A 26,072-nucleotide genomic window follows, 5' to 3' on the forward strand; every position below is an offset into this window, starting at 1 on the left:
ATAATTTTATAAGGACCATTCATTGAGGAAAATTTTTATAGGGACTAAAAATGCAGGGTCGCATATTTATAAGAACTAAAAACGTATTTAACCCTTAGCCAATTCAGTATTCATTTACAGGTTCTTAGCGGAACAATAATAGTAGAAATTTAAATCTGTAACTTCTAGTAGAAATTTGCAGCTATTTTCAAAAACCATAATACTGAACTGTAAACAATTTATTCAGCTCCAACAAAATACACAAATATGTGCTTCACGGCTGACAATACATCAATCATGCCATTAACACACATATTTCATCTCAAACTGTAATTCATATTCTTTATAGATGGTTACATTACAGTATTATCATTCAAATTTTAATGTTTCAATCATCTACTTCAATTTTACTTCCTGTGTCAAAAGAATATTGAATATGTTCTTATAAGAGTTACAATGAATTTAGTTACAAATAATTGATTAATTACAATAATTAACTTAATAAAGATCAAAGACCAGATGTGAATGGCACAGTAGTAGTAGACAACCATGACGGGCCTGCGAGAAGCCCGGTTACAGTAAACTTTGATGCTTCGTTTGGACTTGTAATCACATGATAACCAGGCCATTTCACTCTGTCTTTTGTTGATGAGCCTGGCCCGTAATTTTCGTATTCTGCATAATACAATGTACCTTGAGCGAAATCAGTGTCACCCCATGGAGACCAACCCAACGGGCTCACTAAAGTGTCCATAAAAGTTTTCATCACCATAACTCTTGAGTATTGTTGCCAAGGCCGACCCAAATAGGTTTTGTACTTGTCGACAACGGGCTTTAGATCCGAAGTTGCCTTAATTTGACAATTGTGGAATGAAATTCCGGTGTTTTGGAATGGATCGCCTCTACCTTGGGCTGTGATCATGTTAGCTTGACCATCCAATGGCTTTCTTGCGAAAATGTTACAATTTTGGAATACCACAGCGGCATTGCCAAAGATGAAGTCTACGGTGCCATAGATGTAGCATTGTCGATAAAATTGACGTTGTGCATGAGTCATGAGAGTATCTTGATATCCTGATATGGCACATCGATAGAAGACAGACAAATCTGAGGCTGATCGTAACGCCACTGCTTGACCCTTGTGTGGACCAGCTGTATTTTGGAAGGTTATATCACGCGCAATGAAGTGAAGTCCATCAATACCTGAATTTAAATCATTCAAGAATAATTATTTAAAATTTCAAATCCATAAAACATAAACACAAATATCAGACACGATGAAATATATAGATACGAAAAATTACAAATAGAAAAATGAATATAACTCACCCGCTGTTGCTGAGCTACAAGTAGTATAACCTCCTTGAACACTTCTAAAACTTGTTATTATGGTATTTTGCATTCCATCACCAACCAACATAATGTTATCATTATGAACATTAACCTCAATATTTTCTTTATAAACACCTTTCTTCACATGTATCACAAATCTTGCTTTATATTTTCTCTTAGCAGCATTATCCAAAGCAGCTTGCACTGTCTTAAACTGTCCCGAACCATCTTTTGCCACCACAATATTAAACTTTAGTGAAGATTTAGATTGCAAAAGCTTCCGCTCATGCTTTGAAAACCAACTTGGAAATGACCCTTCTCCGGTTTCTACACACAGATTAAGAAATTTCGGTTAGTTAAGGCATCATCGTTGAGTAAATACTTAAAAATAATATTCTGAATATTTAAAAAAGTATTACCTTTGTTGTGTTTCAAGAAATACATATTGATGGCTAAGGTGTTCCTTATCATCTCAATGACATTGTTATGAACTATGAAATTGAAATCTTGCGCATTGAGTTCTAAAGCTCCATTTTTACATGTTTCAATGTTTGTGAGAGAAGTTGTGAGCCATGTTTGTGCATCACTTGGTGAACATATTTTGTTTCCCTTGTGTAATCCTTCAAGTGTACGATTGAGATGAAAGATTGTGTTTTCGAATAGCTTCAAACAATCACCATGAACAATTTTATGCTCCCCCGATGAGTTTTGTTTTGATTCTTTTTGCATGAAAAGAGATTGTTCTAAAGCTTGTTGAACAAGCATTCTTCTAAACTCAACTCTATGTTTGATTTTGAAATGATTGTTCATTTTAGTTGTGTAGTATTTGCATGGTTTAGGATGTGGTGTTTGTAACATCCGTATTTTTCCTTAAATTAATTTAATTAGAATTTAAATTATTTATTGGAATTAATTGGATTTTAATTAAATTAGTTGGATTTATGTAATTATGCGGTGATTAAAATAATAAAATTGGAATATGTAGTAATGGGCCAGTGTTGTAGTTAGTGAGAAAGGGGGTGCAAGAAATAAGGCCTTTACTAAAGCTATGTTGTGTTTTTCATAAAACAAGAGTTTTGGAAGAAGAGAAACACAAGTGCATTTGGGAAAACACAGAGAACGTGAAAGTGCGACAGAGGAGAAGAAGAGGAAGAGAGCTTCAAGGATTCCAAACTCTAAGGTAAGGGGGGGACTCTTCCGGTTAACCTCTATTATCGGGTCGTAGGCGTTAGGATTGAAATCATATACTATTGATTCGATAGAGAATATGTTCTAGGTTGGGGTTTTGGTATTTAGGTTCAATTTTGTGAACTTTGTGTAATTACTTGTTGGTAGTGATTGTTGATGTTAAAAGTGTCGTTTGATTGATGATATAACTCATATTGCATGTGAAATCCCTCTGTTTTTCGTATACAGTCGTATTGGTTCGATTTGGGGGATGTTTGTGGGGATTCAAGGTGCTGAAAACTGGTTTTTGGGTTGCAGGTACGAAGTAATCGGTTACCGAAAGGGGTGTAATCGATTACCCATAGTAAAAACAGCAAATATGGGATTTTGAACTTCAGTAACCGATTACTGGTGTTTGGGTAATCGGTTACCACTGTACGTTTTGAAAAATACTTGTTTTTATAAAACTCATAACTTTTGATCCGTAAGTCCGTTTTGGGTGCCGTTCGAAGCACTAGAAAGCTAACGGAATGCTCTTTATGAATAAAATAAATTAATTAGCACTAGATAATTTAATTATTATGTTATTTGAAAATGACATGTAATTGTATCTGTGTATGCCATGGATTAAGGTTATTTAAGAATAACATATATGAAGATTGTGTATTATGTGCTAATTGTGATACATGGAATTGATGAATGATAATTTCTATGTATTGTTGTGATTGTTACATGATGAATGTATGTTATACCAATGGTGGATAATTCAATATGTTGAATTGTGATGAATGTGTTAGACGTAGTATTATGATGATGTAAATCTCATGTTGTCGTTGTGTGGATTTGACGTACTTAGTACATAATTGTGGAATGTATTATTGTTGTGTGCATTGTGTGATGAGTCGAGATATGATAATGTTGTTCATATGATTGAAGTGGCGATGTTGTGATAAGATCATTATAATATTGATAATGTGATCATGTGGTGATTGTTTTGATGTCTAATGATGTTATTGTGATTGAATGATGCATATATATAAACATACTTGATGATGATGATGATGATGATGAAATGAGTATTAGATGATGTTACTCATAGACTTGACGATGGTATAAGTATGTTCATATATGTTTGCATTCATTCATGTTCATTGGTGATACTGTATCCATAAGGGTGTGTTGGATCAGTGAAGGGCATGATTCCCATTGTGTGGAATCTGTGCCGGCAGCGCCGTATCTTGATGATGTTGGATCGGTCATGGGTTATTCCCATTTGATGATGTTGGTACCACATGCATAGTGTCAGTTGCATTCATATGCATGATTTTATAACATGATTGGAGGTTTTCCAGTGTTATAAATATTGATGATGTGTTGGTTGTTTATGATGATGAAACTTGCCTGAATATATGTTGATGTTGGGTGAATATTATATTGTTGATGTTCTGTCGTTTATGAACTGATAACATTGTTTAATTGTGAATGAGACTCACCCTTACTGTTGATCATTTTCAGATTGAGGATAGCGGCTGTTCGACTCGGTGAGGATTAGCTCATGAGTCAGTTGTTTAGGTAGCGTCAGGTGTCATGCTCTGATAGTTGTAACACTGGGGACGTGAATGTTTAGAGTTTAAGTTTTGATAACTCTAGTTATGTTTTGATGTTTGAAGGATTAGTTTGAAAGATGTTAAACTTAATCTGTTTGATTTAATTCCGCTGTGTAGACATGAATTGTTTTAATTAATGAGAATTGCCTCAGTGAATGCATGACATGACTGAACGATGTTTTTAATTTATTTTGAATTGTGACACCCTTTTCATGTACTCTGAATAAACTTATTTAATTTTCCGCGGGGTTTAGAAGGGTGTTACAATAGTGGTATCAGAGCAGGTCGGTCCGTCCGGCCAATTGTCGAGTCAGTTGAGTTGCGCGACAGTTGAATACTGTCGGCATATTATCCCTTGGTACGCGACATGTGAGTGAATCACTGTTGGTACTTGGTTGTTTGTTGCAGGTGTTGGATTGAAACAAGTGGGGGAGAGGATTCACTTCTCGGTTACGTTTCAGTTGTAATATGATTGGTTCAGTAGATTGTTATGGGCAATAATGCAAGCGTTGTTGGAGTTGTTGTTTCCCGAATCGAAGGTGACTTAAAATTAAGACTTGACTGATAATCGAGTTGGAACATCCTGAAGGAAGATGATTAGAGGTAATTGATGATTATTTGTAGGAGAGGAAATTAGAAAGTTGCAATGTATCAGCTCTGCTGGTGTACTGCAAAGTTGTCAGTTGAGTAGCCGTACGACTCGGAAGAGGTTCAGCTGCAAGTTTGCAAAGAGGATTGCTGTCGTAATGTTCCGGAAATCGCACTTCGGCGATGTGATGTGTTGCTCAAGTTATAAGAATGTTTGGAAGTGAAGAGATATGATAAGGGACTGTTTGGGACGTGATTGAGTTGAAGAGGATGAGTTTTGAAGTGAGATTTTCGTAAGCAAAACGCAGGAAAATTGTTGAATAGCTGCAAAACTTCGAAAATTCATAACTGGAGTTCTGGACATCCGATTTGAGTTCCGTTTGAAGCGACGGAAAGATAACGAGATGAACTTTGTTATAAAAATAGTTGCAGCAGCTGTAACATAATTAATTGTGACGGGATGAAGTTGGAAAGAGGTGAAGTTACGGTTACTCTTGTTCTTATAACTAGATTTGTTTATTGGTACTGCACGGGATGTCAGTGTCAGAGTGGAACGGATTGAAGGAATAATTAGAAGGTTTGTTGAGAAGTAATTTTAAGAATTGAATGTACCATTTGAAATTTTTTGGGAATACCGTATAGAGCGTCGCTGCATGATGTCGATATTGCATTTTTGGATAATGATTGGAAAATTCATATCTTGAGTTCCGAGTGTCGGATTAATGTGTCGTTTGAACCTACGAAGAGGTGAAATTATGTTCTACCTTATGGGAGAGTTATAAATACAGTAGATTGATCCTATAAGGAGATATTGTGAAGTCGGTTAAGGAAGAGTGAAACTTGTTGAATAGGAATGCCTACTACCGCAATCATTTGAAACAAAGATGAGTGGAACATGGTTGATGAATAAGTTGATGAGATGTTCGGTAATAAAGATGATTTGAGTGCCGATGGATTTTAGTGAGAAGAGACTTAGTAGTAAAGATAAAATAAACTTTAGAACTCTTGGAGTCGTATTTGGGAGGCCAAAGTAACGACAAGTATAAAAGGAGAATTGTAGGGAACTTTTAACACCTATTGATGTGAGGAAGACTTTGTTGAGATGTCGAGTGGAATGACATTGGGCGCGAAAGATGTCATGGAATTTAGAGTAAAACCACGAGTTATGAATGTTGTCGCGGTCTTTTGCTAAGAGGAGGATTTTGATTTGGAACGAGATGAATAGTTATGTACAAGTATATCAGTGACTATGAAGCGGATTGTGTAAAATGTTTGGACGTCGGTGTCTCACCGATAAGATCCAATAAGAGGAAAGTGCGCGAGTTGTAAAGACTCAAAGTGAATTATTGAACTATGACGATGTTAATGAGTTTGAGTGCAAACTCGAAAAGGACACTATTATGTAGTAACGACGGTTTATGCTTACATATGGTTGTCGGCTATCTATTGACAAATTGAGGACTTGATCACCCTTAATCTCTTGTTGATAGTAGAAGAAATCATATCGATAAGATAAGCTTGTTTTGTTACCTTAATGGTATATGTTGTGATGAATACTAAGCCGTGAGAATAATCACTCACCATGTTGTGTGAACTTATGAAGAAATGAATGTGAAAGAGTGCGACATATTGGACGATGACTTAAGACAGGTAATCGGAGTCGCACAATGAAAGTGTGATGTAGGGTAGTGTTATGGGTACTACTAGTAGACAGTGAGGAAATAATATGTCTAAAGCCTACGTAGAGAAATGAATTAATCTATATGTTGGATTTAGAATCTAGTGGATGTAAGGATGCCGTGCCGGAAGATTATGACTCTTTTGAATAATTTCCAAGATGATGAGTATGTTATTGTGGTTGTACGTAGTTAACGAGTATGTATTCGGCGAAGTTAAGACGGTGAGTTGATACCATATGGTACTATAATAATTTTGTGCTGTTATTTAGGTGATATTGTAGATTCCAGATATATATAATGAGGAATTATACTTTATGAAGGACGAAGTTGATTTGATTCTTAAGAGAGAGTGGGACTCAGTTTGAGCTATTTTGTAAGCAATGGTATATTGAGGCAGATTAGTGTAATTATAACTACTTGTGTGTACTCGTTCTGATGGTTGGAATGTTTTAATAGATGTAGTAACTCAGGAATTTATTTTGAGTGCGTGCAAATATTGCTAAGTGGTAAATTAGTACCATGTATGGTAAAGGAAGATTTTAAACGAATGAGTAAAGAGAGTCGGAATTGGGTAAAACTCAGAAATCTAATTGGTAATGATAGTTGTAACGAGTAACCAGAGTAGTGCAGCGAAAGCGGACTATAACGGGTTAGATAATTGCTGGTGTGACTCGAGAGGAGTCAGATAGTGGAAATTAAATGGTATAGGGATATGCTTATTGAGTTCTTGAAGGAAGCAGTTGGTGAAAAGTGTAAGTATTATTTTATCGCTCAGACGGGAAAGTATGTTTAAGGATGGTACGTTCGGTAGATGGAATGCATTACTGCAGTGTAGATCGGGTATAATCATGCTATGGATAAGGAATGATATTACACAGATGTGTGTAGCGAAAATCTATATTAGTGTTGAGTGATGACCTTGTTGAAAGATGCAGATAAGTTAATGTCATGATGACAGTGCTATTAAGTAGTGGGATATTGAGAAGGGCGGATAGGATTGTGGAAAGATCCTTGTCCTAAATGAGGTTTTGATCTCGCTTTCTAGGATGAGATCCTAGTGCGTATGTATAATTTCTATGATGGAGGGGTTAAAGAAATACTACACATCTTGCGGACGTGGACGTTGGTTTCTCTTTCGGTTTGAAAATGAATTTGATTTCGAGATGGTAAGATGAAGGATAGTGTACAACTATGAGTACGCGTTTGGTTGACTATTCATGTCTTATTCAGTCATTGGGCGTATTGTGTGGGTTGTACCTCAATTATTCCATTGTTGTTAACCTTTTGGAGGGATAACAAGTGGTACACCTTTGGAGGGTCATATGCAACGTATGAGTTGAGATTGAATGCATGAGACATGCTTTATGTTGTTTATGTTAGATGAATTTTGAGGATCGACTAGGGAAATGTTACCTGGGAACTGGAGAGTCAGACGAAGGACTCATATCCGAAACTTTTCACTTGAAGTATGTTTTCGAGGACGAAAACTCTTTTAGTGGGGGAGAGTTGTAACATCCATATTTTTCCTTAAATTAATTTAATTAGAATTTAAATTATTTATTGGAATTAATTGGATTTTAATTAAATTAATTGGATTTATGTAATTATGCGGTGATTAAAATAATAAAATTGGAATATGTAGTAATGGGCCAGTGTTGTAGTTAGTGAGAAAGGGGGTGCAAGAAATAAGGCCTTTACTAAAGCTATGTTGTGTTTTTCATAAAACAAGAGTTTTGGAAGAAGAGAAACACAAGTGCATTTGGGAGAACACAGAGAACATGAAAGTGCGACAGAGGAGAAGAAGAGGAAGAGAGCTTCAAGGATTCCAAACTCTAAGGTAAGGGGGGGACTCTTCCGTTTAACCTTTATTATCGGGTCGTAGGCGTTAGGATTGAAATCATATACTATTGATTCGATAGAGAATATGTTCTAGGTTGGGGTTTTGGTATTTAGGTTCAATTTTGTGAACTTTGTGTAATTACTTGTTGGTAGTGATTGTTGATGTTAAAAGTGTCGTTTGATTGATGATATAACTCATATTGCATGTGAAATCCCTCTGTTTTTCGTATACAGTCGTATTGGTTCGATTTGGGGGATGTTTGGGGGGATTCAAGGTGCTGAAAACTGGTTTTTGGGTTGCAGGTACGAAGTAATCGGTTACCGAAAGGGGTGTAATCGATTACCCATAGTAAAAACAGCAAATATGGGATTTTGAACTTCAGTAACCGATTACTGGTGTTTGGGTAATCGGTTACCACTGTACGTTTTGAAAAATACTTGTTTTTATAAAACTCATAACTTTTGATCCGTAAGTCCGTTTTGGGTGCCGTTCGAAGCACTAGAAAGCTAACGGAATGCTCTTTATGAATAAAATAAATTAATTAGCACTAGATAATTTAATTATTATGTTATTTGAAAATGACATGTAATTGTATCTGTGTATGCCATGGATTAAGGTTATTTAAGAATAACATATATGAAGATTGTGTATTATGTGCTAATTGTGATACATGGAATTGATGAATGATAATTTCTATGTATTGTTGTGATTGTTACATGATTAATGTATGTTATACCAATGGTGGATAATTCAATATGTTGAATTGTGATGAATGTGTTAGACGTAGTATTATGATGATGTAAATCTCATGTTGTCGTTGTGTGGATTTGACGTACTTAGTACATAATTGTGGAATGTATTATTGTTGTGTGCATTGTGTGATGAGTCAAGATATGATAATGTTGTTCATATGATTGAAGTGGCGATGTTGTGATAAGATCATTATAATATTGATAATGTGATCATGTGGTGATTGTTTTGATGTCTAATGATGTTATTGTGATTGAATGATGCATATATATAAACATACTTGATGATGATGATGATGATGATGATGAAATGAGTATTAGATGATGTTACTCATAGACTTGACGATGGTATAAGTATGTTCATATATGTTTGCATTCATTCATGTTCATTGGTGATACTGTATCCATAAGGGTGTGTTGGATCAGTGAAGGGCATGATTCCCATTGTGTGGAATCTGTGCCGGCAGCGCCGTATCTTGATGATGTTGGATCGGTCATGGGTTATTCCCATTTGATGATGTTGGTACCACATGCATAGTGTCAGTTGCATTCATATGCATGATTTTATAACATGATTGGAGGTTTTCCAGTGTTATAAATATTGATGATGTGTTGGTTGTTTATGATGATGAAACTTGCCTGAATATATGTTGATGTTGGGTGAATATTATATTGTTGATGTTCTGTCGTTTATGAACTGATAACATTGTTTAATTGTGAATGAGACTCACCCTTACTGTTGATCATTTTCAGATTGAGGATAGCGGCTGTTCGACTCGGTGAGGATTAGCTCATGAGTCAGTTGTTTAGGTAGCGTCAGGTGTCATGCTCTGATAGTTGTAACACTGGGGACGTGAATGTTTAGAGTTTAAGTTTTGATAACTCTAGTTATGTTTTGATGTTTGAAGGATTAGTTTGAAAGATGTTAAACTTAATCTGTTTGATTTAATTCCGCTGTGTAGACATGAATTGTTTTAATTAATGAGAATTGCCTCAGTGAATGCATGACATGACTGAACGATGTTTTTAATTTATTTTGAATTGTGACACCCTTTTCATGCACTCTGAATAAACTTATTTAATTTGCCGCGGGGTTTAGAAGGGTGTTACAGTGTTTTGTTACACCACCAATCTATGTTGTTTGAGGAAGATTCTTTTCTTGATGAGACTATGGAGAAAATAGAAGAAAATAGTAAGAGTATATAGAATGTTTTTCCAAAGATTTCCATAATTATAATGAAGAATAATTATTGAAGTGTTTAGAAATAATAAGAGTTTATGTGTATAGATTATGACTTTGTTGATTTGTATTTGGTATTGACTTATGAGAATTAAAGCTAGATATGTGTATATATATTGATGATTTTTTTTTTTGTAGGTGGAGTGTGAAGGTTAAAAACGTGTGGAATGAATTGAAAGTGATAATGAAGAATGACACATATACAAAATATTAATGCAATTGCAAAAAATGTTTAATTGAATATATATGAATAAAATCCTATCTAGTAGAAAAAATTGTATTACTTAATAATTCAGAAAGTTGAAGCCTAATTACTTGAACGTGTGCAAGAAAAACAAGTGTTTGGATCCACATAGCAACATTCTTAAGCTTACTTATAAATGCATTAATGGGAAATTTGCGGCTGTGACTGACTATATGAAAAATTAATATTTTTTTATGGGAATATTGAGTTGGCTTAAGTTGTGTGTTTGTTTCATATGCATGTATATGCTGTTACACAAATTTGTATATAATATCCTTTTGTTTAGAAGAATAATTTAAAGATTAACATCTCATTTACAGCTAGAATTCAGTCTGGTTGGGTTTGACTCCATTCTTAGGTAGCAAAAGACTGAAATATACTACGCCATACAAGGGCTACGACAGCGCTTATTTTGGTCTTTTAGAGCGCTTAAAAGCGTTGCCAAAGCCAGCGTTGTCGTAGGTAACGACAGCGCTTTTGAAATGCCAAAAGCACTCTCGTAGCCTCCCCTATAGCAGTGCTTTTTCCATAAAAGCGCTCTCGTAGCCCTCCCCTATAGCAGCGCTTTTCCATAAAAGCGCTCTCGTAGCCTCCCCTATAGCAGCGCTTTTATTCAAAAAAGCGCTCTCGTAGCATCTCCTATAGCAGCGCTTTTTCCAAAAAGCGCTTTCATAGGTTGCGCATTTTTTTTTATCTTTTATGCTTTTTTTTATCTTAGGCAGCGCATTTAGTTATAAAGCGCTTTCGTAGGTAGGCCTTTAAGAGCGTTTTTGAAAGCGCTGTCGTTGCTAAACGCAGTATTTTAAAGTGCAACCTGTAATTTAAGCCTCCCAGTTCGACCTGTAATTTATATTTATTTTCGACTTGTAATATTTTCGACCTGTAATATATTTTCAACCTGTAATATTTTCAACCTATATTTATTTTCGACCTGTAATATATTTTCAACCTGTAATATTTTCAACCATAATCAAAACAATATAATGCCATTATAATCCAAAATAATATATATACACCATTATAGTTCAATTCACATGTAACTAACTCATCTCAAACAAACTAAATCAGATACATATAACTAACTCATCTCTAACAATAACTAAATCAGAATATAAGCCCGAAATATAAAAAATCCGACGAGCGCACGGTCCTGGTCCTACAAAGTATGAACAAAACAACACGGTCAATTAAACTAACTTTGCTCAAACACAATTAAAGGCTCCAACATCTATACTTCAAATTTTCCAAGAAAACAAATTGTGATTCAGTAACATCAACAATATTATTAGCAACAATTTCATGTGATTTGCAACTCAGTCCACCAATGTAATGTGTCATCAATCCAGTCTCAAATCAAACTATCAGCACCACTTAACAACAACAAAAACAAACTTGATTCATATAACAACGTCATCATCGTCAACTAATATTAAGCAAAATGAACCAACATCCACCAAAGAAACTCAAACACAAAGTCATTATCAAATTCCGTCACACAGTAATGTATTCATAAAACTTTTCACACAATAATGTATTCGTACCTATATGAATAGTTGCTGAATATAAAATTGACACAATTCCTCTTTGATTTCTTCCAACTTAAGTCTCGTGTAAGAAGCAACATAGAAGTCATCAAAGTACTACATAACAAAAACATAATATGAATGATTTATTTAAATGTAATAAATTATAAGAAATTATGTTATGTTATAAATCCATACCGTGATTGGAATCTCTAATTGATTCGTTTGAAGGATTTCTTTCAAAAACCTCAAAACAAAGTATCCGCAATCATAACTGTTTCGTTGTTGCAGACACTACATAGAAAAACAAATAAGATTTTATAGTTGTCTTGTTTTATCAAGTAGCATAACTATTATAAGCAAAATTATGAAAATTAATGTACCTGCACTTTGATCCAAGTAATGTTGTTTGATTTAGTCCGAGATACCTGTGCGTCTCTTTGACTTTGGAACACTTGTATTGATCTAACAAAAATATAAAAGCATATATTTAGATCAATCTCACAAATAATTAAATATATAAATATACACGAATATTTAGAACGATCTCACTTACGTATCAATCATTGACTTCATAGCTGGATAATTGGTCCACTCACCATCTACCGAATTCAGAAAATATACCACTTCTTTTATAGGGTTGATAGCAAGCAACAACCAATGTGCTCTATAAATTAAAACAAAAGTTTATATGAAAATTTTGCTACGAAAATGAAACAAAGATTAGATGAACCAAGAATGAGAAACTAACCCTACTGGTCGGGTATTATACGCCCAAAGAAACAGGCTTTCTGTATTGCCGGTGATCAGGAATCTATCGACTAAGCGCTGTCTAACTTATTCCGGTTCCGTAGCAATTGTCTGTCCGCTGCAATGGGCGGAAGACACGAAATGGAATCTGTTTGACAATTCAGTTCCGCGCAACACTTTGTCATACAACAACCTTAAATAAAAACATAAAAAACATTAGATTATTTTCATTGAAATGTGTAAATAAATTGTTCAAATAATTAAATAATATATTCATCGGATTACCGGATGTATGAGTGAATATTATCGACGCCTAGTTGGTCATGCGTAAAAATATCATGCATGTCATCTAGTGCAATATTTTCGAGGAATTCAATACCAAAGACAACTTCATCCATGTTAATTTCACGGAAAGCACCTGTCGTCAAATCTGACATATCAATAAGTGTTATGAGCGTCTGCCGATATCGAGCCACAAAAGCACCTCTTTTTGCCCCTGGCTTCGGAGGACCCTTTTCCTTGGGTGGTACGCTACGAACTTGTTGCGTCACTTGTTGTGACCCCCGAGCAGATACCTAAAAATCATATAACTTAGGTAAATTATAAAATCATGCAGTTTTAGATTCAGATCATATATTAACACTTTAAATGTACCTCTTTTAGTGATGCAACAGACTCGTCCTCCTGCAAAATCCCTTTACCCTTAATTGTGGGTTTTGTAGGAGCAGTCTAAAATTAAAATGTAAAAAATAATTAACGTAATGGTTCAGAATTGACATTCGAAAACTAAATGATTCATAATGGTTTTCAATATACCTCATCACCAATGATAATGAGCTCCGAGGGCCTTGCAACAAATGACCCTATTGCATCTCGCAGCAATGTTGTCTCTGAGACCATGTTAGGTACCGGTAGCACCACATCATGATCTAATACAACATCAACGGATACTTTCAGGTGTCCATCCGGAAGCGGTCTATGGTGAAGTAAATCTCCCAAAGTGTTGTGCACTTTTCCCTTGCCAACTAGGCGATAATTCGGTGACGATAAGTATAGTTGGCAAGATGAAATGCCCTAAACCAATAGTAAATATAGAGTCATTATCATTAATAAAATAGAAAAATTGTAAGGAAAAAATTTTTATAATTACCTCGGGAAATTTTCTTTGATAGTTGATACTAGCTTTATCACTAGTTTCTTTCACCGATAAAGTATTGCACTTTTCTCTCATATACATCTCTTTATCTCTTTGCAATTCAGAGACTTGTGCTTGTAATTCCTGCAATTTTTGCAACACTTCTTCATTGGTAGGATTTCTTCTTCTAGAATGCTTGTAGAAAGAGGTTGGAGTCACACCATGACCTTTACCCCTCACCCGACCGGGATACTCAGGAACATCTAGTGCTCTACTAAGTACGCTCCTATTATCCTGGTCCTCACCGGTGGATATCGATTGCGACATGGTCTCCTGTAATTCATTTACATTTCAATAATTATTAGTGGAGATAAAAAATCAATTATATATTAAAAAACATTTGATTTAATTAATGACACAGTGTTATACTTACACATTCAGCATAAACTTTTTGAACATCGGGATCGACAACTCGATTCTTGCCCACACGAGCTTCCTTCCCCAACACATGTACTGGAAGTGAGGTTTCCTCACTTTTCGTCTCCTCTAACTATGCATTGACACAAATGATAAAATCGTCAATTAAGACACATTTAGACAATTAATTAAAACACATTTCTATTTACTTACAATTTTTTCCTCTAAGCGTGCATATCCCAAACGCCCTTTTTTGTATGGATACGCGGGTTTTGATGCTCTCGCACTATTTGTGGCACTCCTTTTCCGAAAAGCTTCATCTCTTTGCTATAAAAACATAGCCCAATCTTCATCATTAATGAAGAGCTCATATTTTTTTGGCCGTCTCGGTGCCTCTTCAAGAAAGTTTCCATCTTTATCCTTAAGATAGGTGTTTGTTAAAAAAGCTTTTCACCCTCTATACCTTTTTCTGGCCAAACTAAGTATGTAGCGTTTACGCTCATCTGGAATGTTAAAAGACCTCTACGAAAAAACATACGCATAGAGTGTGTTAGTATAAGTAATTTAAACAAATTATCGTCAAGATAATAACAACAACCATATATGATACCTTAAGCTCGTCCCAAATCATGTCTTTTTTCTCGTCCAACTCTTTGCTTTTTAGATTCCATTTAGCTACGGAGACTGGAATATGCAAACGAACAAGTGTACCAATATAGCTTGTCAACTTTGTAGAATTAAAACCAATTGCTTGGTTATCAGAATTCCATTCCAAATTATATATTAATCCTTTGTCTCTATCTCGAATGATTCCCTTCATAATGGTGATGCCTCGTGCAACTTCTTTTGATGATGTATCAGGTGGAGGATTTGTATCCAGAGCATCTCTATCTTGTGAGTTTTCTTGTGAGTTTTCTTGATTACTAGCCATTGAACTTGTATCAAACAAACTAAAGCACATTAGTACACTATTAATAAGTTAACAATCTATACAAGTCAAATGGAAGTCTAAGTAACCATGTACAAGTAAATCGGAATAAGTGTCATAAAAAGAAAGTTGTCAGAATTGAACGAAATTTACATGGCTATGGTAAAACATCCTCACGGACTCAAAAATGAAGTTGGTTTTCCGAAATTCAGACCCTAAGCCCGACTTTTGATTATGGATAGAAGCAAAACCGTTAAAAAAACAGTCCCGGAATGCAAAGATAAGTGCATGAGCAGCTCCGGAATCGTCAAAATAGTATAGTTACATGTAGAGAAGTCGACAAACGGATACATGGTTCAAAAGTTATGTACAAAACAAATATATGCACCTAAATCGGATGACAAGTATTGTAACAATCGGAATACAAATTGAAAAAAACTATACAAATTGAATATATAACAATCAGTACAAATTGAATAAAGCACATTAGTACTTATGTCAAAAAAAGAAAGTTGTCGGAATATGTATCCTATTACCTTTTTCACTAACGTCTCTTTTTTTTCTTGGTAGGAATATGTTCTACGCGTCTCTTAACAACGCGGACGGTTAGATTGATCCAAATACCCTCATTATGATCATTTCTAGTACAAGATTCATTCTCTTTTTGATCGTTTCTTGTACAAGATTCAATGCCAACACCAATATCACCTTGATCTCCAATGTTTTCATCAATTATTTTGTTAGATAAAAGCACTATAGACCATTTCGTACTTGTCGGATCATTGACATAGAACACTTGTTTAGCTTGAGAGGCTAGAATGAAAGGCTCATCTTTGTACCCCACCCTATTGAGATCCACTTGCAAAAATCCTGACTTATCCATTCGTATGCCATTATTATTTTCAACCCACTTGCAACCAAATACAGGAATCTGAAACTTCGCGTAATCAAACACCAAAATGCGCTCGATAACCCCAAAATATGACAAATTTGCAAATTTCAGATTTAAGTCATTCGCACTTGATATGTGCATTGCTTCAGCTACTAAGGTAACACCACTATTATGCATAGTACTTTTATCATCCTGTTCTTTGGTATAAAATGTGTATCCATTAATTGCATATGCGCTATAAGAAAACACAACTATACTTGGACCATATGCTAAACATCTCAAACTTTCCGTTACTGAAGCATGATCTGAACGATACTTTGAATAAATATGTTCCCTAAACCACAGTATGAAACTTTGATTGTGCTCTCGTACTATCCAATTCTCATTTCTATTCGGATTTAATCCTCGAAGAACAACCTTGTGCATTTCAACATACGGCTCAACCTCAATCTCATTGTGCAGAACATACAAATGCACTTGATCCCGCTCGACCATTGATACTGTCAGAACTTTATTTCCAATTAGCCTTTTTCCTTCTTTTTTTTCAACAATATGAGATATGGAGAGTCCAATTGATTGAACATTTGACAGATATTCAGTACAAAACTCAACCGCTTCTTCAACAATGTATCGTTCGGCAATACAACCCTCTGGTGGACTTCTATTTTTCACGTACCCTTTTAATATTTTCATTTAACGTTCAGTAGGGTACATCCATCTCATATAAGCTAGTCTGCACAATTTTGTCTCTTTCACTAGATGAACCATTATGTCAAAAAACGAGGGAGGAAAATACATTTCAAGATCACATAAAGTAACAACTATCTCGTTTTGCAATGTTGGTAAGATCGCAGGATCGATCACCTTACTGCAAATTGACCTGAAGAAAAAACACAGTTTAGTTATTGCGCTTCTTACTTTTTTTGGCAGAATAGAACGTATACCTATTGGTAGAAAATGTTCCATTATAACATGGCAATCATGCGTCTTTAAACTCTTTAACTTGAGGCTTTTCATGGACACAAGTCTTCTAATATCTGATGAGTAGCCTTCTGGAACTTTAACTTCACTGAGGAACTTGCACAATGTTTTCTTCTCCTTTCTAGATAGAGTGTAAACAGCAGGTGACAGATATGTTCGTCTTCCTTTCGTCACGGGTACCAATTCAGTTCTCATTCCCATGTTTACCATGTCCTTCCTTATGTTAAGGTCATCCTTAGACTTTCCTTGTATATTGAGTAACGTACCTATAACACTGTCAAATACATTTTTTTCAATGTGCATAACATCGAGGAAATGTCTTACGTACAGTGACTTCCAATATGGAAGTTCAAAAAAAATTGACCTCTTTTTCCACCCACCCTTGACAAGTAAATATGCAAAAGGCTTGCCAAACTGAGTGCTCACATCTTTCACCTTTTCAAAAATTTGATCACCTGTCAAAAAAGGCGGGGTTGTACGTTGTTCGGCCTTTCCATTGAATGCTTTTCTCCACCCACGGTAGTGATAATTAGAATTTAAGAACCTACGATGACCGAGAAAGACATTCTTCTGACAAAGATTCAATCGTGTCGTATCGGTTTCATCTTCACAAACAGGACACGCTTTTTGACCTTTATTGTTGTACCTTGATAGATTTCTGTATGCTGGAAAATCATTAATTGTTCCAAACAACATCGCCCTCAAGTTGAAACTTTCTTTCCTATACCCATCGTAAACCTCCACACCGTTCTCCCACAAAAACTTTAAATCTTCGATTAAGGGTGCCAAGTATACGTCTATGTCATTCCCTGGTTGTTTAGGCCCAGAAATTAACATAGATAGCATCATGTACTTACACTTCATACATAGCCACGGAGGTAGGTTATAAATCATAAGAATCACAGGCCAGGTGCTATGCGAGATACTTTGAATACCATGCGGGTTCATTCCATCAGTAGACAATGACAAGCAAAGGTTTCTTGCTTCTTTTCCAAATTCAGGATAATCATTATCAACTTTCATCCACTGTGGTGAGTCTTCCGGATATCGCAACTTTCCATCAATAATTCTTTCATCTGCATGCCAAGTCAAGTATCTTGAATCATTTTCACTACGATACATGCGTCTAAATCTCAGAATTATAGGAAAATACCATGAGACTTTTGCCGGAGACAACTTTTTCTTATATCGAGGGGCACCGCATTTAGGACACTCATTCAACGCTGCATACTCGTTTCGAAACAAAACCCAATCGTTTGGACATGCATGTATCTTATCATAGCTCATGCCAATAGAGGACAACATCTTTTTGGCCTCATACGTTCGATTGGGAAGAACACTATCCTCTGGTAGCATATCTTTCATAAGGGCTAATAACTCTGTGAAACTTTTATCCGACCATCCATTTTCCGTCTTTAAGTTGTACAACTTTAACACCGCAAACAATCTTGTAAATTTTGTACAACCATCATACAACGGTTTCTTTGCATTGCTTACCAACCTCTTGAACATTTTGGGACAATTCTCAAGATCTTATTCAAGTGCTTCTACAATCTCTTCGACTCGATCATAATCGTATGTGTCTGTGCAATCGTCGTTTGAAGCTTACGTCGTATTACACCTCGACTCAACATTCCCGTTACTTTTCTCACCATGCAAATTCCAACATGTATAACTTCTATCAATTCCAAACCGTAGTAAATGCGATGCCAACTGATCCCCGTCAACCTGACCCCCATAACAGCAACCCAAGCAAGGAGACGTCATTCGAATCGGGTCTTCGGCGTGCGCAACCGCAAACTTAACGAATTCCCATACCCCTTTCTCGTACTCTTTTGACAATCGGTTTGAATTCATTCATGTCTTATCCATGTCTTAATTAAGCTAAACAAAAACAACTAATTATTAAGGCACAAAACGGTATAATGCGTTTCTGTCAAAATGCAAAGTATACACGGAATGAATCCGAAGCAATAAAACGCAACATATTACTTTGGCGAGAGAGAACAATTAATTACCTGTATAGAAGTAAGCAACTTCTAGACCCACACAATGTAAGATTCTTTAAAACGATCAAACTTTCACTCTTCACAAGTAACCCCTATCTAGCAAAGATATTCCTGAAAAATATAACATAATAAAATTAATTAAAGAGTATAAAATGACATGGATAGACAAATTTTACATGTGAAAATAAGCATCATTCCATAGTTAAAGTGTATGCTTCAATTTTACATGTGAAAATAAACATCCCTTGATTATGATGCTACTTTGATGTTAGTAAACAATCACAATATTCCTGAATCAAAACAAAAGTTTAATAAAGAAGTCTTAATCAACATTATCATACAAACTAAAGCACATTAGTACACTATTACAATTTAAACATATATACAAATCAAATGGAAGTCAAAGTAACTATGTACAAGTAAATCGGAACCGAAATCGGTGAAATCGAAATAAGTGTCAAAAAAAGAAAGTTGTCGGAATTATACGAAATTTACATGACTATGGTAAAACGTCCTCACAGACTCAAAAAAGAAGTCAGTTTTCCGAAATTCAGACCCTAAGGCCGACTTTTGATTACGGGAAGAAGCAAAACCGATAAAAAAATATTCCCGAAATGCAAAGATAAGTGCATGAGCATCTCCGGAATCGTCAAAATAGTATAGTTACATGTAAAGAAGTCGACAAACGGATACATGGTTCAAAAGTTATGTACAAAACGAGAATATGCACCAAAATCGGATATTTGTTACCGTGATGCAATTTTTTATGTTTATTGTGTTTCAATTTCAAGGCTTGAAGGTATTGTATCTAACTGTGAGCAGTCTTATGAAGACCCATTGAAGAGTAATGCATTTTGCTCAGCCTATTTACATATATTAATTCCTACTGTTATAAATTGGGCACATCTATGTTAGATAGTTATAGACTATAGTAGAGAAATTTACAACAATTAAGAATAAAGCCAACTATATCCTAAATGGAGCCAAAGTAACAAGAAGAGTGGCGCAGTTCTTAGACACTGTTGTTGTTTTGTTTTCAGAAAGTATTAAAAACATGTCAAAGAGAAGACACAAAAGAAAAGAGCAAAGTTCACAAGTAAAAATGATGGAATACATGAGAAACCATGGAGGCATAGACGAAAAATTAATTCCTCTCTAAGATATATTACAACTGAACTAATTAATTTCCAGCCAACCAGCAAAAATTCAGCACCAGGTAAAGAGATAATCAAAATTGCAAAAGAGTGCAAAGTGAAACCATTCTTGTACTCTTACAACAACTAATATTTTTCATTACAAAAAACCCTAAACTAACTGATAGTTTGCCAGTTTGTTTGGACAAACTGACTAACAACATAATTCAACTATAACAATGACTATTATCAAAACCTAAAATTTTAACTTAAACCTAAAACTAAATGATAATCAATACATGGCCGAAGGCACGACGGCGGCGGATGGAGGAAGAATGACGGCGAGGAGAAACCTGGCCACAGCCGGCTCGAGTTCAGAAAAAGAGGGTTTGACAAAAAAATGGCCACAACCCTTTGAGGGTTTGACAGAAAAAGAGGGCAGTCGGAGAAGCATGATAAACAAGGGTTTTGATGGAAGCAAGAGCATGAAGGGAGGGCGATCGGAGAAGAGAGACGGTAGGGGATGGCCGTTCTGGCCGTTTTCGCACGGAGGGTAGAAGAGAGACAGTAGGGTTTACGAGTGAAGGGAAAACATTACTGAAGGAAAAACGAATAATTTGTTAATTTTGTTTTAAAAATTTATTTTTAAATAAGCTACGAGAGTGCTTTTCAAAAGCGCCTTTGTAACCTGACCTTTACCAGCGCTTTTTAGAACAAAAGCGCTTTCGTATCCTACCCATATACCAGCGCTTTTAAAAGCGCTTCCATAACCTACCTATAGCAGCGCTTTCGTAGCACCCCCCTATACCAGCGCTTTCCTAAAAGCGCTTTCGTAGCACCCTCCTATACCAGCGCTTTCGTAGCACCCCCTAATACCAGCGCTTTTTTTCTCATGTTTTATAATTTTGTCTTTAGCGAAACCTATAGCAGCGCTTTTTCCTAAAAACGCTTTCGTAGTTGCGCTGCTAACAGACAAATTTGGCGTAGTGTTAGGATTGAGATAGAGAAGAAAGTAGAAAATCATCTTCAAAAAAGAGAAAAGATGAGAATTTTTTTCTCGTTTTTCTACAACCAGTTTAAGTAAATCACTGATTAAGGATTCATTTTTGACCGTTGGGATCTACAAAGAGAATTCTAAATTGAGAGATAATTGCTTCATTCTGAAGCTGCATATTTGATTATTTTCTGCTTGTTGTTTCTTATTTGTAAGCTAGTTTACTTTGTAATTTTGCTGATGTTAGTACTAGTTTGTGAATCACTTTGAGACTATCTTGTACCTTTAGTTGAATATACTAGATCTATTTCTTTGGTTTGGACGACCCATGGATTTGTACTCTCACATTGAGGATTTTCCACGTTAAAATATCGGTGTTCTCTTGTGCATATATTTGTTCAGTTTGCTGTCATATATTTGCTGTTAATCCTCATGGGTTATTATAAATTTGTGGAAGGGTAAGATGAACGACTTACTGTTTGTGAATAAATTTCATTTACCAGTGTTTAGTTTTGCAAAGAGGAATTTTGTGTTGGATGAAAAATGAGAGTTTGAACTCCTACAAAGATATGGTTTTACTCAAAAAATGTAAAAGATAATTTTTATAATCATATTGCTAATAAGACACAAGAAAAAGCTTTGCGGGAGAATATAATGTCCTTAAATGCCTCTAAATTAGGGAATAATGACTCGTTCTTGCTGAATATTTTCATAAGTTTGAAGTATAAGGAGGGGACTTCTATTTCACATCACTTGAATCAATTTCAAGGGCTCCTAAATCAAATGTCAAGAATGATTATTAAATTTGATGAACTTTTATGACTAATTCTAGTGCTATCTTTACCAGAATATTGAGAGACATTTCAGGTTTCTATCACAAGTTCTGCTCATAGAGGTGTTATTTCTTAGGATACGACAGTGGTGCTCCACTGCATGCTACACAAAGGAAGGAGTTGTCGCATATTATACTTCTGGTGAGTTTTGAATGTTGAAAATGGGTAATGATGGTGTTATAATGTAATTGGTGTTTGTGATTTTTACATGCAAATAAACATGAGAATGTAGTTGTTATTTAGAGGTGTCAAACATGCTCCAAATGTCTACTTTAATTTAATTTTCATGTATATACTTGATGATTGTGGTTATGACATGCTCCAAATCAACATCATGAAAAGTTTAAGGTTTACAAGAGTGTGTTCCATGAATAGTTCTCTACGGTAGGTTGCAAGAGTAGAAAATTATTTTGGTTTAAGGTTTATGTTCTTATGAATTTATTTGAGAAGAAAATTATTTATTTATCTAACCCTTTTTTTTGTCTAAACATTTTTTTTCATATCAGAAACAAATGCAAGCAAAAGCCATAGAGAATACCTTTTTTTATTTGGAGAATATCAACGGACTGAAGATCCAACATATGATCTTCATGAACAATTAATTTTTTGTGTGTAAAAAATGAAATATTCTGGATAAGCACTGTAGTTTGTAAACAAATTATTTTATTAATGTTCTGTATAAACATTGTAACGAATTTTATTTAAAAAAAAAACTAACAACCCATCAATTTTGTTTAGTAAACCGAGATAAAAAAGATGCTAGTTTTTGTAAATAATAAAAGTGCAGAAGAAGAAGTTCGAACCCATGCGTTAATAAAATTAGACCTTGGTGTTTTAAACACCGTTTACTTTTTATGACGACCTTGTTTACCTCGCTTCTAATGCCGAGGTAAAAGGCATTTCGCGTCCAACGTTATATACGTTATTTATAGTAGTGATTTATAATAGCAATCATAACAAAAGGGCTAATATATGTTTTGAGGTAATATATTTAATAGCGCTTTTATAAACAAGTGCTATTAAATATACACAATTATAGATATATTATATAATATTGCTTTTACATACAAAAAATATTAATAATGAAGAACTAGTTATTCAAAAACATACAATATCAAAGACCAGATGTAAATGGCACAGTAGTAGTAGCCAACCATGATGGGCCTGCAAGAAGCCCAGTTACAGTAAACTTTGATGCATCACTTGGGCTTGTAATCACATGATAGCCCAGCCATTTCACTCTATCTTTTGTCGATGAGCCCGGCCCATAGTTTTCATACTCTCCATAATACAAAGTATCTTGAGCAAAATCAGTGTCACCCCATGGAGACCAACCCAATGGACTCACTAAGGTATCCATAAAAGTTTTCATCACCATAACTCTTGAGTATTGTTGCCAAGGCCGACCCAAATAGGTTTTGTACTTGTCGACAACGGGCTTTAGATCCGATGCAGCCCTAATTTGACAATTGTGGAATGAAATTCCGGTGTTTTGGAATGGATCTCCTCGACCTTGGGCTGTGATCATGTTAGCTTGGCCATCTACTGGCTTTCTCGCGAAAATGTTACAATTTTGGAATACCACTGCGGCGTTGCCAAAGATGAAGTCTACGGTTCCGTAGATGTAGCATTGTCTGTAAAATTGACGTTGTGCATGCGTCATGAGAGTGTCTTGGTAACCTGATATGGCACATCGATAGAAGACAGACAAATCTGAGGCTGATCGTAGCGCCACTGCTTGACCTTTGTGTGGACCGGCGGTATTTTGGAAGGTTATGTCACGCGCAATGAAGTGAAGTCCATCAATACCTGGATATAAATTATTCAAGACTAATTATTTAAAATTTCAAATCCATAAAACATAAACACAAATATCTGACACGACTTAATATATAGATAATAAAATTACAACTAGAAAATTGAATATAACTTACCAGCTGTTGCTGAGCTATAAGTAGTATAACCTCCTTGAACACTTCTAGAACTTGTTATTATCGTATTTTGCATTCCATCACCAACCAACATAATGTTATCATTATGAACATTAACCTCAATATTTTCTTTATAAACACCTTTCTTCACATGTATCACAAATCTTGCTTTATATTTTCTCTTAGCAGCATTATCCAAAGCAGCTTGCACTGTCTTAAACTGTCCCGAACCATCTTTTGCCACCACAATATTAAACTTTAGTGAAGATTTAGATTGCAAAAGCTTCCGCTCATGCTTTGAAAACCAACTTGGAAATGACCCTTCTCCGGTTTCTACACACAGATTAAGAAATTTCGGTTAGTTAAGGCATCAAACGTTGAGTAAATACTTAAAAATAATATTCTAAATATTTAAAAAAGTATTACCTTTGTTGTGTTTCAAGAAATACATATTGATGGCTAAGGTGTTCCTTATCATCTCAATTACATTGTTATGAACAATGAAATTGAAATCTTGCGCATTGAGTTCTAAAGCTCCATTTTTACATGTTTCAATGTTTGTGAGAGAAGTTGTGAGCCATGTTTGTGCATCATTTGGTGAACATATATTGTTTAATCCTTCTAGTGTACGATTGAGATGAAAGATTGTGTTTTCTATCAGCTTCAAACAATCACCATGAACGATTTTATGCTCGATTGATGAGTTTTGTTGCGATTCTTTTTGCATGATAAGAGATTGTTCTAAGGCTAGTTGAACAAGCATTCTTCTAAACTCAACTCTATGTTTGATTTTGAAATGATTCTTCATTTGAGTTGTATAGTGTTTGCATGGTTTAGGATGTGGTGTTTTGTTACACCACCAATCTATGTTTTTTGTGGAAGGTTCTTTTCTTGATGAAACTATTGAGAAAATAGAAGAAAATAATAAAAGTATGAATAATATTTTTCCAAAGATTTCCATGAGTCTAGTGAAAAATAATAATGAAGAAGTTAGAAATAATAAGAGTTTATGTGTATATATGATGGTTTTGTTGAATTGTTTTTGGTTTTGACTTATGGGATTTATATCTAGATATATGCATATATATATATAGATGTTTTTTTTTAGGTGTAGTGTGAAGGTTAAAAACGTGTGGAATGAATTGAAAGTTATAATGAAGAATGACACAGATACAAACTATTAATGTAATTGCAAGAAATGTTTAATTGAATAATGAAAAAATTGTATTACTTAATAATTCAGAAAGTTGAAGCCTAATTACTTGAACGTGTGCAAGAAAAACAAGTGTTTGGATCCACATAGCAACATTCTTAAGCTTACTTATAAATGCATTAATGGGAAATTTGCGGCTGTGACTGACTATATGAAAAATTAATATATTTTTATGGGAATATTGAGTTGGCTTAAGTTGTGTGTTTGTTTCATATGCATGTATATGCTGTTACAGAAATTTGAATATAATATCCTTTTGTTTAGAAGAATAATTTAAAGATTAACATCTCATTTACAGCTAGAATTCAGTCTGGTTGGGTTTGACTCCATTCTTAGGTAGCAAAAGACTGAAATATACTACGCCATACAAGGGCTACGACAGCGCTTATTTTGGTCTTTTAGAGCGCTTAAAAGCGTTGTCAAAGCCAGCGCTGCCGTAGGTAACGACAGAACTTTTGAAACACCAAAAGCACTCTCGTAGCCTCCCCTATAGCAGCGCTTTTTCCATAAAAGCGCTCTCGTATCCCCCCTATAGCAGCGCTTTTTCCATAAAAGCACTCTCGTAGCCTCTCCTATAGCAGCGCTTTTATCCAGAAAAGCGCTCTCGTAGCATCCCCTATAGCAACGCTTTTTCCAGAAAGCGCTTTCATAGGTTACGCATTTTTTTATCTTTTATGCTTTTTTTATCTTAGGCAGCGCTTTTAGTTATAAAGCGCTTTCGTAGGTAGGCCTTTAAGAGCGTTTTTGAAAGCGCTGTCCTTGCTAAATGCAGTATTTTAAAGTGCAACTTGTAATTTAAGCCTCCCAGTTCGACCTGTAATTTATATTTATTTTCAACTTGTAATATTTCCGACCTGTAATATATTTTCAACCTATATTTATTTTCGACCTGTAATATATTTTCAACC

At 35.0% G+C, this 26,072-nt stretch overlaps 2 protein-coding genes across 2 annotated transcripts; both read right to left on the reverse strand.

The window, feature by feature from the left end:
- Positions 1 to 487: 487 nt before the first annotated feature.
- On the reverse strand, positions 488 to 10,170 carry LOC131657323 (pectinesterase-like). Its single transcript, XM_058926734.1, has 4 exons — positions 10,059 to 10,170; positions 1,731 to 2,162; positions 1,309 to 1,638; positions 488 to 1,182 (listed from the first exon to the last, which is right to left on the reverse strand). The coding sequence occupies exons 1-4, from the start codon at positions 10,168 to 10,170 to the stop codon at positions 488 to 490; spliced, it is 1,569 nt and encodes a 522-aa protein (XP_058782717.1).
- A 12,803-nt stretch (positions 10,171 to 22,973) lies between these two features.
- On the reverse strand, positions 22,974 to 25,236 carry LOC131657324 (pectinesterase-like). Its single transcript, XM_058926735.1, has 3 exons — positions 24,378 to 25,236; positions 23,955 to 24,284; positions 22,974 to 23,829 (listed from the first exon to the last, which is right to left on the reverse strand). Exons 1-3 carry the CDS (start codon positions 24,910 to 24,912, stop codon positions 23,135 to 23,137), a joined length of 1,560 nt encoding a protein of 519 aa, XP_058782718.1. The 5' UTR covers positions 24,913 to 25,236; the 3' UTR covers positions 22,974 to 23,134.
- Between the last annotated feature and the right edge of the window lie 836 nt (positions 25,237 to 26,072).

This window comes from Vicia villosa, linkage group LG3 (assembly GCF_029867415.1).
Source record: "Vicia villosa cultivar HV-30 ecotype Madison, WI linkage group LG3, Vvil1.0, whole genome shotgun sequence".
NCBI lineage: Eukaryota > Viridiplantae > Streptophyta > Magnoliopsida > Fabales > Fabaceae > Vicia > Vicia villosa.